At 39.3% G+C, this 14,731-nt stretch overlaps 1 protein-coding gene across 1 annotated transcript in view; it reads right to left on the bottom strand.

Moving 5' to 3' along the window:
• Positions 1-11,207: 11,207 nt before the first annotated feature.
• The window catches only part of LOC110286552 (amine oxidase [flavin-containing] A), a 67,313-nt gene continuing 63,789 nt past the window's right edge, over positions 11,208-14,731 (bottom strand). Inside the window, exons 13-15 of the mRNA XM_021152962.3 lie at positions 14,409-14,520; positions 13,458-13,520; positions 11,208-13,269 (exon numbers count right to left, since the gene is read on the bottom strand). Coding sequence (XP_021008621.3) covers positions 13,126-13,269; positions 13,458-13,520; positions 14,409-14,520 — 319 coding nt within the window. The 3' untranslated portion in view covers positions 11,208-13,125. The remainder of the gene's footprint in view (positions 13,270-13,457; positions 13,521-14,408; positions 14,521-14,731) is intronic.

Consider the following 14,731-nt stretch of genomic DNA (forward strand, 5'->3'; position numbering starts at 1 on the left):
TTTTAGCTTCAGAAGATATTATGTATATTTAAGAGGCATTTAAATAAAATAAATTATTAATTACTATAAATTATTTTGATGACTTAAAAATGTCAACACTGAGTTGTATATTTTAAAATAAATTGTATTAGTTTAATAAAAAAAGAAACCCCAAAGAAGATAGCCACACAAACATAATTCCACCTTAACAATAAAAATAACAGGAAGCAACAATCACTATTCCTTAATATCTCAACATCAATAGTCTCAATTTCCCAAGGAAAAGACATAGATTAACAGACTGAATACATAAAGAGGACATGGCATTTTGCTGCATACAGGAAACATACCTCAGTGACAAAGACAGGCACTACCTCAGAGTAAAAGGCTAGAAAACACTTTTCCAAGCAAGTGGTCCCAAGAAACAAGCTGGAGTAGCCATTCTAACATTGAATAAAATTGACATTCAACTAAAAGTTACCAAAATAGATAAGGAAATATACTTCATACTCATCAATAGAAAAATCTACCAAGAACACTCAATTCTGAACATCTATGCTCCAAATGCAAAGGCACCCACATTCATAAAAGGAACTTTACTAAAGCTCAAAGTACATATTGCAACTCATACAATAATAGTGGGAGGATTCAACACTCCACTCTCATCAATGGACAGATCATGGGAACAGACATCCTTAGTCATCAGGGAAATGCAAATCAAAAAAAAACAAAAAACAAAAAAAAAAAACCCTGAGATTCCACCTCATACCAGTCAGAATAGCTAATATCAAAAACTCAGGTTACAGCAGATGCTGGCAAGGATGTGGAGAAAAAAGAATATTCCTCCATTACTGGTGGAATTGCAAGCTGGTTCAACCACTCTGGAAATCAGTCTGGCTGTTCCTCAGAAAACTAGACATAGTACTACCTGAGGACCCAGCTATACCACTCCTGGGCATATATACCCAGAAGATGCTCCAACATGTAATAAGGACACATACTCCACTATGTTCTTAGCAGCCATATTTATAATAGCCAGAAGCTGGAAATAACCCAGATGTCCCTCAACAGAGGAATGGATAGAGAAAATGTAGTACATTTACACAATGCAATACTACTTAGCTATTAAAAACAACGACTTCACGAAATTCACGGGCAAATAGATGGATCTAGAAAATATAATCCTGAGTGAGGTAACTCAGTCACAAAAGAACACATATGGTATGTAGTCACTTATAAGTGGATATTAGGCAAATAATGTGGAATGCCCATGATACAACTCATAGACCACATTAAGTTCAAGAGGAAGGAACACCAAAGTGTAGATGCTTCAGTCCTACTCAGAAGGAGCAACAATATAATCAAGGAAAGTAGGGGGTGGGAGGAACTTGGGAGGAAGGGAGGAGGGGGGAAAGGGGGCAGAATCTGATATGGGAGGAGATAGAGGAGATGTATAGAGGGTCAGGAAATTGAATAGAGGTATGTAGCAATGGAGGATGGGGAACTGGGGGTAGCAACCAGAAAGTCCCAGATGCCAGGAAAGCAAGAGCCTTCCAGGACACCATGGGGATGATATTAGCTGAAATATCCCACAAGGGGAAGGGAGAACTTGTTGAAACCATATCTAGAGGTTAGCCATGGCCCCTGGTTGACTGATGGGGCTACCCATCAATCTTCAAAATTTTAACCCAGAATTGCTCCTGTATAAAGGAGATACAGGGACAAAATGTGGAACAGAGACTAAAGTAAAGACCATCCAGAGACTGCCCCACCTGTGGATCTATCCCATATGCAGACACCAAACCCAGACACTATTCCTGATGCCAAGAAGTGTGTGCTGACAGGAGCCTGATACAGATGTCTCCTGAGAGGCTCTGCCAGATCCTGACCAATACAGATGCCAATGCCAACAATTGGACTGAGCACAGATCCCAGTGAGGGAATTACGGGAAGGACTGAAGGAGCTGATGGGGCATTATCTGGCATCAATGGGGGTGGAGGCCCTTGGTTCTGTGAAGGCTTGATGCTCCAGTGTAGAGGAATGCCAGGGTGGTGAGACAGGACTGGGTAGGTAGGTGGAGAAGCACCCTTATAGAAGCAGGGTAAGGGGATGGTATGGGGCATTGCAGAGGGAAACTGGGAAAGGGATAACATTTGAAATGTAAATAAATAAAATATCCAATTTTAAAAAAGAATTAAACTTTCCACAAAAATTTCATGCTGAGGGTAGGAAATGGCTGAGGCCTGGTGCCAGAAAAGTGGAAACTTTTTTGTCACAGTTTTCACAACTTATCAGACCACCTTGCTGGAGAGACTGAAGCCTAGACAATCACAGGTCAGTAATGGGTGGGGCCACACTTTTACTAAGAGTATTTAGTTATTTGTACTCATCTCTTGACCTCCATTTAAGCCAAAACCTCATCAGTATCCCAAAGACAGACCTGGAGGCCACTGGACTCTCTTATTGTTCCTCTTATTGTTCCTCTTCTCAGTGTGGTCACATTGAATAAATCTCCTTTCTTTGCTTTAAAAAAAACATGCCTAGATGTCTCTGGAAATGTGAGATCTTAACATTTGTGTTCTCCTTCAAAGGAGGCCAACTTAGCCACTAATCTGTTTTTAAAGAAAATGTTTAGGGATGAGGGAGACAGTGGCTGGAGAGCTGGTTCAATATTTCAGAGCACTTCTTGCTCTTGCATGGGACCCTGGTTCAGTTCCTAGAACCTACATAGGGCCCACTACCATCTGTAACTTCAGTTACAGGTGATTTGACATCTTCTGGCCTTCATGGGGAGTCATAAATACACTCCCACACTCATACACATGAGATAAATATTTTAAAAAAATCAAACAAAAGAAAGAACCTGTTTGAGACTGGTAAATTCAAATGTGCATCTAAGAATAATAAGTAGCTTCAGTTTGGTGTTACATGTAGGAAACAACAAAACAACATACTCTCCTTTTTAAAATTATTTTATGTGTACAGGTATTTTTCCCTGCATATATGTCTCTGCATCAAATTCATGCAGTGGTTATTTAGGCTAGAAGGAAGAGATGTCAGATGCCCTGGGACTAGGGTGTCAGAAGGTGGTGAGCCTTTTATATGGGTGTGGGGATATCTTTTTTGATGATAGCTATTTAATCTGGAATGAGGCGGTACCTGGCCATGGTTTTCATTTGTAGTACCCTGATGGTGAGTGATGCTGAGTACTTTTTTTCATAGATTTGTTCTCCACTTGTAGATTTTCTTTTGAGAAATTTCTGTTTAGGAATATTGTCCACGCTCCACATAAAACCAGAGACACTGAAACTTATAGAGGAGAAAGTGGGGAAGATCCTCGAAGATATTGGCACAGGGGGAAAATTCCTGAATAGAACAGCAATGGCATGTGCTGTAAGATCAAGAATTGACAAATGGGACCTCATGAAACTGCAAAGCTTCTGTAAGGCAAAAGACACTGTCAATAAGACAAAAAGGCCACCAACAGATTGGGAAAGGATCTTTACCTATCCTAAATCAGATAGAGGACTAATATCCAATATATATAAAGAAGTCAAGAAGGTGGACTCCAGAAAATCAAATAACCCCATTAAAAAATGGGGCTCAGAACTGAACAAAGAATTCTCACCTGAGGAATACCAAATGGCTGAGAAACACCTGAAAAAATGTTCAACATCCTTAATCATCAGGGAAATGCAAACCAAAACAACCCTGAGATTCCATCTCACACCAGTCAGAATCGCTAAGATCAAAACTTCAGGTGACAGCAGTTGCTGGCAAAGATGTGGAGAAAGAGGAACACTCCTCCACTGTTGGTAGGATTGCAAGCTTGTACAACCACACTGGAAATCAGTCTGGCAGTTTCTCAGAAAATTGGACATGGTAATACCGGAGGATCCCGCAATACCTCTCCTGGGCATATATCCAGAAGATGTTCCAACTAGTAAGAAAGAAACATGCTCCACTATGTTCATAGCAGCCTTACTTATAATAGCCAGAAGCTGGAAAGAACCTAGATGCCCCTCAACAGAGGAATGGATATAAAAAATGTGGTACATTTACACAATGGAGTACTACTCAGCTATTAAAAAGAATGAATTTATGAAATTCCTAGGCAAATGGATGGACCTGGAGGGCATTATCCTGAGTGAGGTAACCCAATCACAAAAGAACTCAAATATGTGCTCACTGATAAATGGATATTAGCCCAGAAACTTAGAATACCCAAGATATAAATTACAATTTGCAAAACACATGAAACTGAAGAAGAACAAAGACCACACTTTGCCCCTTCTTAGAATTGGGTACAATCACCCATGGAAGGAGTTACAGAGACAAAGTTTGGAGCTGAGACAAAAGGATGGACCATCTAGAGACTGCCATATCCAGGGATCCATCCCATAATCAGCCTCCAAATGCTGACACCATTGCATACACTAGCAAGATTTTGCTGATAGGACCCTGATATAGCTGTCTCTAGTGAGACTATGCTGGGGCCTAGCAAACACATAAGTGGATGCTCACAGTCAGCTATTGGATGGATCACAGGGCCCCCAATGGAGGAGCTAGAGAAAGTACCCAAGGAGCTAAAGGGTTCTGCAACCCTATAGGTGGAACAACATTATGAACTAACCAGTACCCCGGAGCTCTTGACTCTAAAGAGCTGGAAAGTACTGGAAAAGAGAGGCCCATTGGACTTGCAAACTTTATATGCCCCAGTACAGGGAAATGCCAGGGCCAAAAAGTGGGAGTGGATGGGTAGGGGAGTGGGAGGGAGGGTATGGGGGACTTTTGGGATAGCACTGGAAATGTAAATGAGGAAAATACCTAATAAAAAATTAAAAAAAAATTGAACAGGTGAAAAAAAAAAAGCACTTTGGACACAGTACACACAGATCTAAGCTGGATCTGACTTGAAAGTCTCCTGGAGTCCTAGCTTTCTTGGTATCAGAAGTCACCATAAAAGCGTTGGGGGAGGGCGGGACTTATGCCCATAGATAAGTGTAGTTCTAGCCTCCCAGCAAAGAACCATTCTTTGCAACAGAGATCATTACATAAAACCACACCCAATCAAAATGCATAGAGCAAGAGATCATGTTATGTCCATTCCCAACTGATGCATCCACTTTATTACCTTAGGCTCAGGAAATATGGAGTAAAAGGGGTCAGAAAGATTGTAAGAACCAGAGGAACAGGGTTTGCTATGAAATTGCATCTTCTAGACATGTCAAAGAAGCTTCACACATAAAGTCTCACCAACATGGCTGCCTAAAGAAGACCCAAACAATAATGACACCAATGCAAGAGAGGAAGAGAGGAAGCTTGCAGGAACTCAACCCTAAAAAAAAGAAAAAAAAAAGGAATATTGTCCATTTTTCATCCAATTATGGCTTTTGTTTTCTTCTCTTTTTGCTGTTATTCTGAGTTCCTTATGTACTTTTGGATTCTAACTCTTTGTCAGGTAGATTGTACTAAATGTTTCCTTCATTCTGTTGATTCTTTCTTGTTGGTGTGTAACCTTTAATGTGCTATAACCCATTTGTTTCAGTGTTTTTGAGCTCCTATCAAAATAATTCTTGCTCATCCCAATGCCCCTGTATATTCTTTGCACATGTAGATCTCAGATTTCTCTTTAATCTATCTTGAGTTTTATATACAGTGAGAGAAACGTATCTGAAGGAAATGACATTGTGTCAAAGCTAAATGGATAATCCTATGTTTATTACATCACTGCTCACAATAACCAAGAAATGAAATGAAACTATGTGTCTATTGACTGATGAATAAAGAAAATGTATTACATATCACACCATGGGCTACTTATTCAGCCATAAAGGGGGATGAAACTCTGTGATTTGTCACAGCATTCATAGAGCTAGAAATGATTAAGTTAAGCAAAAGGGAAGGGAGGGGTATTGGGTGGGGGGAACAAGACTGAAGCCCTGAGGTACAGCAGAAAGAACGGAAATGGGCAGCCTCGGGAAGTAGGAGGTGGAGGTACCCTCAAGAATGTACCATAGGTATGGGAGGTGAGAGACTCTCAGGACTCAAAGGAAGGGACCTTAGATGAAATTACTTACAATGGGGAGAAGGAACTTGTAGAGCCCACCTCCAGTAGAAAGACAGGGCATCAAATGAGGGATGTGGTTGCCATCCCACAGTCGAAAACCCTGACCCAGAATTATTCTTGTCTGAAATGACTGCAGGAATGGAAATGGAGAAGAACCTGAAGGAAAGAAGGTCATGACTAGCCCAAATTGGGATCCATCTCAAGGGGAGGCTCCAAGGCATTATTACTGATGCTATGTTGTGCTTATAGACAAGAGCCTAGCATGGCTGTACTCGAGGCCTTCCAGCAGCTGAGACAGATATAGATACTTATATCCAACCAATGCACTGAAGTTGCAGACCACTGTGATTGAATTAGGGAAAGGATGGAAGAAGCTGAGGAAGAGGGCAATCCTATAACTAACCTGGACACCACCCCCCGCATCTCTCAGACACTGATCACCTCTATTCATTTTAAAATGTAAACTAAGATCACTGATATACATCTTTAGTGTGGTTTTGGCCAAGGATACAGTTTACTAGACTGGATGTTGATATTATTGAGGGTCCTTGACCCATGTCCCCCTTAAGTGAAACCTAGGGAGACATGGGTGCTGCTTGAGATGCCAAATACTATTAGCTGCATATTTCCTGAATTTTCAATTTTTTTCATTTTCATATTAAAATAATCATAGATTATTTTAATCTAGGGTACCTTAAAGATATCTAAAATGTTCCCAGAATAATAGAGTGTCTAAAATAAACCTAATTCTGGTTTCCAAGCTACAAAAGTCATGTAGATCTCAGTTTCTACCACAAAACTCTTGCTAAACTTCCTTCCCTCCCCAATTTTCCATAGCTCTAGGCTAAGGCAGCTTTAAAAGATTTTATTCTCCCTTGCCCTTTCTATCCCACTACTGTTACTGCCCATGAATTTTCCTTCTTCCCTATTATTCAGACAGACACAGAAGAGTCAGAGGATAAAAGAGTTCTAACAACAATAACAACAACAACAACAACAACAACAACAACAACAAATCTACCTCAAAGAATAGGGGATAGAAAGGGCTATGGCTACCAGATAGAAACATATAGATGCATGCCAATACTAAAAGAAGCTACCACTGGTAGGTACAGGTAACACCTCTTGTTTGTTCTCTTTTTCTTTTGGTTTTGGTTTTGTTTTGTTTTGCTTTTTCCAAGCATAAGGGGCCTGAGTACTTCAGAATTTCCATCAGAAATGAACAGGATTTGGCCAGTGGATGGCACTCTCTAAAAAGAAATTTACAAAACACATGAAACTCAAGAAGAAGGAAGACCAAAGTGTGGATACTTCGCTCCTTCTTAGAATGGGGAACAAAATACCCATGAAAGGAGTTACAGAGACAAAGTTTGGAGCTAAGACGGAAGGAAAGACCATCCAGAGACTGCCCCACCTGGGGATCCATCCCATATACAACCACCAAATCCAGACACTATTGCATATGCCAGAAAGGACACTGACATAGCTCTCTCTTGTGAGACTATGCCAGTGCTTGGCAAATACAGAAGTGGATGCTCACAGTCATCTATTGGATGGAACACAGGGCCCCCAATATAGGAACTAGAGAAAGTACCCAAGAGCTAAAGGGATCTGCAACCCTATAGATGGAACAACAATATGAATTAACCAGTACCCCCAGAGCTCGTGTCTCTAGCTGCATATGTATCAGAAGATGGCCTAGTCGGCCATCAGTGGAAAGAGAGGCCTATTGGTCTTGCAAACTTTATATGCCTCAGTACAGGGGAACGCCAGGGCCAAGAAGTGGGAGTGTGTAGGTAGGGGAGCAGGGCAGGGGGAGGGTATAGGGGACTTTCAGGATAGCATTTGAAATGTAAATGAAGAAAATAATAAAAAATTGAAAAAAGAAAGAAATTTACACTACCTTTTTAGCACATGTCCTGGGAAATAGGGAGTCACTGCTGTTGAAGATGCATTATTTTAAGAAAGGAGGAGGAAGAGAGGAAGGTAAGGAGGGGAGGAGGGAGATGAGGGGGAGGAAGAGAACAATGAGAAAAAGAAGAGGATTAGGAGGGGAAGGAGGAAAGAAAGGAAAGAAAAGAAAGAAAAAAGAAAAGAAAAATAACACAAAGAATTAGAAGTATATCTGGGAGGACTTAGAGGGAGAGGAGATCATATTGATTAAAATATTTACGAGAAATTCTCAAAGAGCTCCAAAGGCAGAAAGGGGCTGTGTAGAGAGGAGATGCGGGTAAAAGTCTGGTGTATTGGACTGTAGTCAATAGGACAAATGGAATGGAACATTTGATACTTCCTGATGATGCTTCTTGTCATGAGCAGTGTCACCTCTTTTTATGTTGTCTTCCGCAGGCAGTTCACTGACTTGTTGCATATGGTGATGCTTTTGAGCTTTGAGACTACATTCTAATAATCTCTCTTACCCTCCATTACCCACAGGTACCCTGTGCTTTTGTGGGGCACTGAACAAAGTTCCAGTTAATGGATTACTTTACATCTCTAATTACATGTGTGTTCCATGAGGCAGGCCATGCTTGCCTGGTTCACTACATAATCCCATAGTGGCTAACCTAGCACACAGGTGTTGAGTATTATGTTGAGTGATTTTAAGAAATCCAAGGTCATTGTGTGCTTCTATTCTAAAAGGTTGTTAGAGAGTGTCTATACTAAGGCCTTGCATTATTTCACCATTACTGTGAACCCTACAAAGTAAGCATTGTGAGTGGCTGGCTAGGATTATTTTAATAACAAATGATTCCAAATTTTTGCTATAGTCTTGTCAGGGTTCTCATTAGTGTGATGTTCCATGGATGTTTAAGCATCTTTCCCATTCTCCTTTCATCCTCAATCAGCATTCCTTTTCCCCAGTATACACCCATGCCATACCACTCCATTCTTCCCCATTCCATTCATGAATTTCAGTGGTTCATGAGAAATATCTTATGCTCATTAATAGGAAAGGCTGTTTCACACAGAGGTGTGACTGTAAAAGAGTTTAAGTCAGTAGGCAAAATGCTTACACATGACTTAAGGGAGGTCTAGAAGTATCCTTTATCCAAAGTTTTTGCATGAGGCCTCCAAAGCTACCTTCAGAAATTTGACTTCAGTTTAATCAATCACTCTGATTCAAACACACACACACATACACACACACACACACACACACACACACACACACACACAGTTATCACTTGAGTCGTCCTGCCTTATCTTTAGACAAAAAAAAAAAAAAAAAAAAAAAAAAAAAGGCCTTGCCAAAGGGAACAAAAGCCCCATGTGAGAGGGAAAAAACTGTTTATGTTACAAAGTGCCTTCCTTTGTTCTCATCCTCCTTTTGAGGAATCACCAGGTTCTTCTGTCTAAGGATTCTTTATGGATTCTTTTTGTTCTGTGAATCACATTAGTTTGAAACTTAACCTATTTCACATTGTTGTCCTGTTTACTAGAATTGTGTCAGTCAGCACAGATCAAATGGGTAGTTTCTATAGAATGATGAGAATTCTCTCCACCCCTGTCCCCACATGGTGTCTGGCACCGCTCTTGCCAGCCATGATATGGCTATGTGGATATGCCTGTATGGGCAGGACATATGAATAGAAGTGTTGCTAGGGCTGTCACTAAAGAGGGCTATTGCTATGTTTCCTGGTTTGTTGTTTCATCTTTTTTCCTGCTCCTGGTAATTTTACTCAATGACTGCTGGTATTGTGGTTCCTTCCTCAGTGGATGGGGCATCCAAAAATAATTTGGCATTCAGGTGGTATAAACTGGATTAAAAAAAAAAAGAATCAGGAACCCAAGGACAACTTAGTCATGTCAAGCAAATTTTTAGCAGCACCTTTCATTGGACTGCAGTTATCAAAAGGAATTTTTACCTTTCAGAATGACACATAACTCCTAGGTCATCTAGTCTTTACTTCTCTATAAGGTCTCATGCTTGCTATTCACTTTTAGCTGATTATTGAAGACAACTATTTGGGTCTTTTTAAAGTTTTTAAATTTAACTTTATTTTTTACTTATTCACTTTACATCCCTCTCACTGCCCCACTCCTGGTTACCTCCTCACAGAATACTTTCCCCATCTCTCCTCCTCTGAGTGGGTGAGAGTCCCTCTGGGTATTCCCCACCCCGGCACTTCAAGTCTCAGTGAGGCTAGGCATTTCCTCTACCACTGAGGCCAGTTGTAAGCATGTAATTTTCCCTTTGATTTTTGCTAGTAATGTGTAGGTGGGGTCCTCCTTTAAGTCATTTTCAGGGTTCCTTTAAACTTGTGTTTTCCTTTATAAAAATAATGCAGAAATAAAACCTTCTCTTTAATAGGGACATGTTCATAGATATAGTGACACTCTATTCAAAGTTCAAGTCCACAATGGCTTATACTTGACAAAGTCATTTTCTGTGCTCTGCAGAACTAGATTGTCTTGCAGAAAATGACATCCTGCATACTGGATCCCCAGCTGCTGGGAAGACAGGCTGATCCCAATTTCTCATTAGGACTTGAGAATTGCAGTTGTAGGCTCTGATTATGAATTGTTTCTGGACCTGTCTTGTCTGTAATCACACTCCCTTCCATAGAGTATCTGATAGAAGGACTAAAACCTAGATCTTGCCTTGATAGGGGGTGAAGGGAAGTCTTAACAACCTTACTACCTTCCCATTCGAATGTGCTGAGTTTTCAGTTGCAACTGCATTGCACACTGACTGTCCTCTGCACAAACTTACCTTCCTCATCCTCTTTAGGATGCTGTCTCTAGCAAACTTACAGCATCTCGGTCTATTCCTAGGAAATCCAAAAAGTGATAAGAAATAATGCTAGCAACAGAATACATTAATCACATAGAAGATATCAAGCACAGGACTGTCTTTCCACACATGAGTAAATTGAGGCAGAGAAACCAAATGATTTTCCCAAGGCATTGTAAGGTAGTTAGGTGAGAAAACTTGTCAAAATCCACACCTATGGCCCAGTCAGGCCTACTATAGTATTATAGCATTTGATCTACTCCCAGTCAACCTTCATTACATGAAGATCAAACCAAGTGTTAAGAATTTGGAGTTTCATTATTAGGTGCTTTTTAAAAGTTCATCCTCTATAGACTTCTGGCAATAAGAAGACACTTGAAACTTTTGATAAACTATTAGCCAAATCAGAGAAGCCTATCTGAATGAAGGATGGCATCACATTTTATTAAGAACAACAACAAAACTCAGTACCACACAGACAATATCTTACTTCAGTGGCAAATCATATACATATGCATATGCCCATATGTAGCTCTGTGGCCAACTTTATTTAGACATGGAACATTAGGTACCAAGTTTACAACCATTAAACAAAACATAGTTCACAGTCCTTCAGTAAAGTTTAATTTTTTTCAGTGTAATATGAGATCATATTTAACAGCTATGACAAAAAGATGTACTTTTTAAAAACCAATTCTCATCCTAACTATGGAGAAAGGCCAACTGGCCATCAGATCTATGAAGGGGATTATCAATCTCTTGAAATGATTTTTGTTTCTCTGTTGCAAAGTAAAGAGCAATGTTAACTTTGTGATAGACAGCCTCATGTATAGTGTTTCTTAATTCCCGTTACATGTCTAAACACATGGGCTGTACTGGAAATCATTTTAGTACCCAAACTGTAACTTAACCGGGTTGATATCATTAAGATACATCAATTGGTTTTCTAAAAAGCAGAGTAAACTGCAAACTCAGGGGGTTTTCAATATTCAACAGTTTAATGTTAACAATCTGAATACTTTTAGACCTCTTGCCTATCCACTCCTTTAAATCATTTCAAGATGAGTCAGGACTAAGTTAATACACACAACTGGAGCAGATTAGTGCTGAGAGTTCTCACTACAGTTTGATATGAATTGAGGCAACTCCTTATGGACTAGAGAACATCTAAGACATCACTGAATCTTTTCAGTTAGTTAAAATGCTTTTGAATTATAAGATAGAGTAAGGTAGGAAATCTAGATCTTTGTTCTTAGACTGGGCAAAACTTTAAAGGCCGTAAGTCCGCACATCAGCATCTAGAGGCTTAAATTTACATTTTGGATAAAGCTAGTATAATAAACTTGGGTTGGCCAGCATATGCTGATATAATTCTCCTTAAATAAAAACTATACTTACATTTTTTTTAAAAAGTGCTTTGTGGTTGAAACCTTTGGAATTTTTTTTAATTGACAGGATTTCAGATGGGAAAGAAAAAAAGACAGGCACCATTCTGGACCCACAACTCTACTAAGATAGAGAACCCAGTACAGATATATAAAATCATTCACTTTAATGTCTGTTATAAAACCTAATAATTAAAACAGGTCATGTTATCACACAGAGCCCTAATTTCATTCTGTGTTTGACTGTAACAACAAATAACAACAGAGAAAATTTCATATGTCCTTTGGCACTTGAGAGAAAATGGTATACTATCAACCAAGACAAATATTTAACCATTTTGAAGACACAGGTAGGCTTAGAGATCTAATTCTATGATCAGACAGCCATAGACCACATTAAAATAATGCTACTTTCCTTAAATCAGCACAGAATGTTACTGACAAGGAGCAATGCTTGTCTAGATACAGTCCAGAAAAGAAATCGCCTATTGTAGTGTGTGTCACATGGAACTAGTAATCAGTGAGGATACCTAGGGAACATTTCAGCCACTATTTTCCTCTGTACACCTTGGATGCTACACAAAAGTCACAGTAAGTCAAGTATTTTATTTCTGAAACCATTAGCTGTTTTGCATTAAAGGCAAAAGAAAAAAAAACAGAATCCAGAAATTATTCCTCATAAGCACTTAACTTTTTGAAATTAAGCACTCAGCATTTTATTCTATCAACCAACACAAATTAGTCTAACAAACAGGATGAAACTCATTCTTATGGAAATTAGTTAGGTGATTCTTTGGACTGTTACCACTTTACAAAGACTGAAATTAAACTGATGAGGGTTAAATCAAGTGCACTTAAATTGCCCAAAACACAGGCTGTAATTCATCCTCACTTTCCTTTACATGCTCATTGTGCTAAGGATGATCAAGCAGGAGGCCTGTGGGTAAAAACTTCAGGACTGGGGCTGTTTAAACTTGTACAATACAAAGCAGAGAAGAGCCACAGATGTGGAAAAACCAGTGATCTTGAGCAGACCAGGCACGGAAGGCAGGTTCCTCTCTAAGAAGGTGTGGGTAATTTCAAGGGCTGGAACATCCTAAATAGATGAACAGAGATCATTAATAGAAATTCTTGCTATAGTTAAAAGAAACAAAGCCTATCTGTAGTAGTATGTATTTCAATGCTAAGACAGTTGCATCTATAGTAAAAACAGAGGCTAAATGAAGGACAGTGCAATTTTTATGTGCTATAGTTGATCTGTAGATATGGAGTAACCAAACTTACCTTGGACTCAGGCTCTTGAACCCATATATCCTTCTTGGCAACTTTTCCTAAAGCATTCAAGACCTGAAAGAAAATTATTACAGCATTATACTGTGACATTATATACTGTTAACAGATTCAAAATCATATTAAACATTGGTGAACCCACAGGTGGGTGGCAAAGAAATGCATACATAGACTATCAGTATCAAGAAATAGATGCATGAATGGATAAAGAAATTTTGTTATTCATATACAATGGAACATTATTCAGTTTTAAATAAGAATGAAATCCTGTCAATGTGACAACATGGATGAGTTTAGAGGACAACACAACCATCAATGAAATCTGCCATGCTTAGAAAGACAAATAGTACATGCTATCCATTATATGCAGAAGGCAAGTAAGTGGATTCTATAGGAATGGAGAAAACAACAGAGGGTACCAGAAGCTAATAAATGTACCAGAGAGTAAGGCTACTGGGACTGGATAATAAATATCAAAATATAATTCATTGGGAGGAATAAATTCTAACATTCTATAGCAATAGAATGGGTTACTAAAAATAATCACAATTTACTATGTAATTCCAAAGAGCTAGAAGAAAGGATTTGAATATTTCAAAGAAATGATAGATATCTGATGTGAAGGAGATGATAATTTTCTTGATTTGACCATGGTATACTACACACAGGCATCAAAATATTTGTGTATTCCACATATGTGCACAATTGTGTCAATGAAATAGCCCAAATATCTAGTTTCTTTCTGTATATTTTATCTTTCTGTAAAGATAAAATAAAGAATCAGAAAGATGAGATGACAAAAATGTTTCTATAGGGCTGGAGCTATATAGCTCACTGGAATAACCCATACCTCTCATGCATGACAACTTCAGTTCAATTCCCAGTACTGCTGCCCATGATGAAATTACAACTGAAAAAGGAGTACACCTTAGTTTCCTTCCTTACCTCTCTAGCTGCTCGTTCTCCAGCTTCAACTGCACCTTCCATGTAGCCACTCCACTGTGTTGCTGTCTCTGTGCCTGCAAAGTAAATCCTGCCTACTGGCTGCCGAATCACCCTTTAAGGAAAAAAAGAGATCACATAGTTACATGGGAAGGTGCTGAGGCGAAACTATCCAATCACTCCCCACTTTCGTTTACTCCACAAAGGGAAGGGAAACTAATCAAGAAGGAAATGTCAGTGTCTCATCCCAAAGTAAAATGCAGTTCTTTGTTTCCTGGACCCATGCACAAGGATCTGAACCCGGGGGAAGCAGACTAAGTTTATTC

This window comes from Mus caroli, unplaced genomic scaffold, assembly GCF_978045245.1.
Source record: "Mus caroli unplaced genomic scaffold, Mus_caroli_1 scaffold_5, whole genome shotgun sequence".
Taxonomy (NCBI): Eukaryota; Metazoa; Chordata; class Mammalia; order Rodentia; family Muridae; genus Mus; species Mus caroli.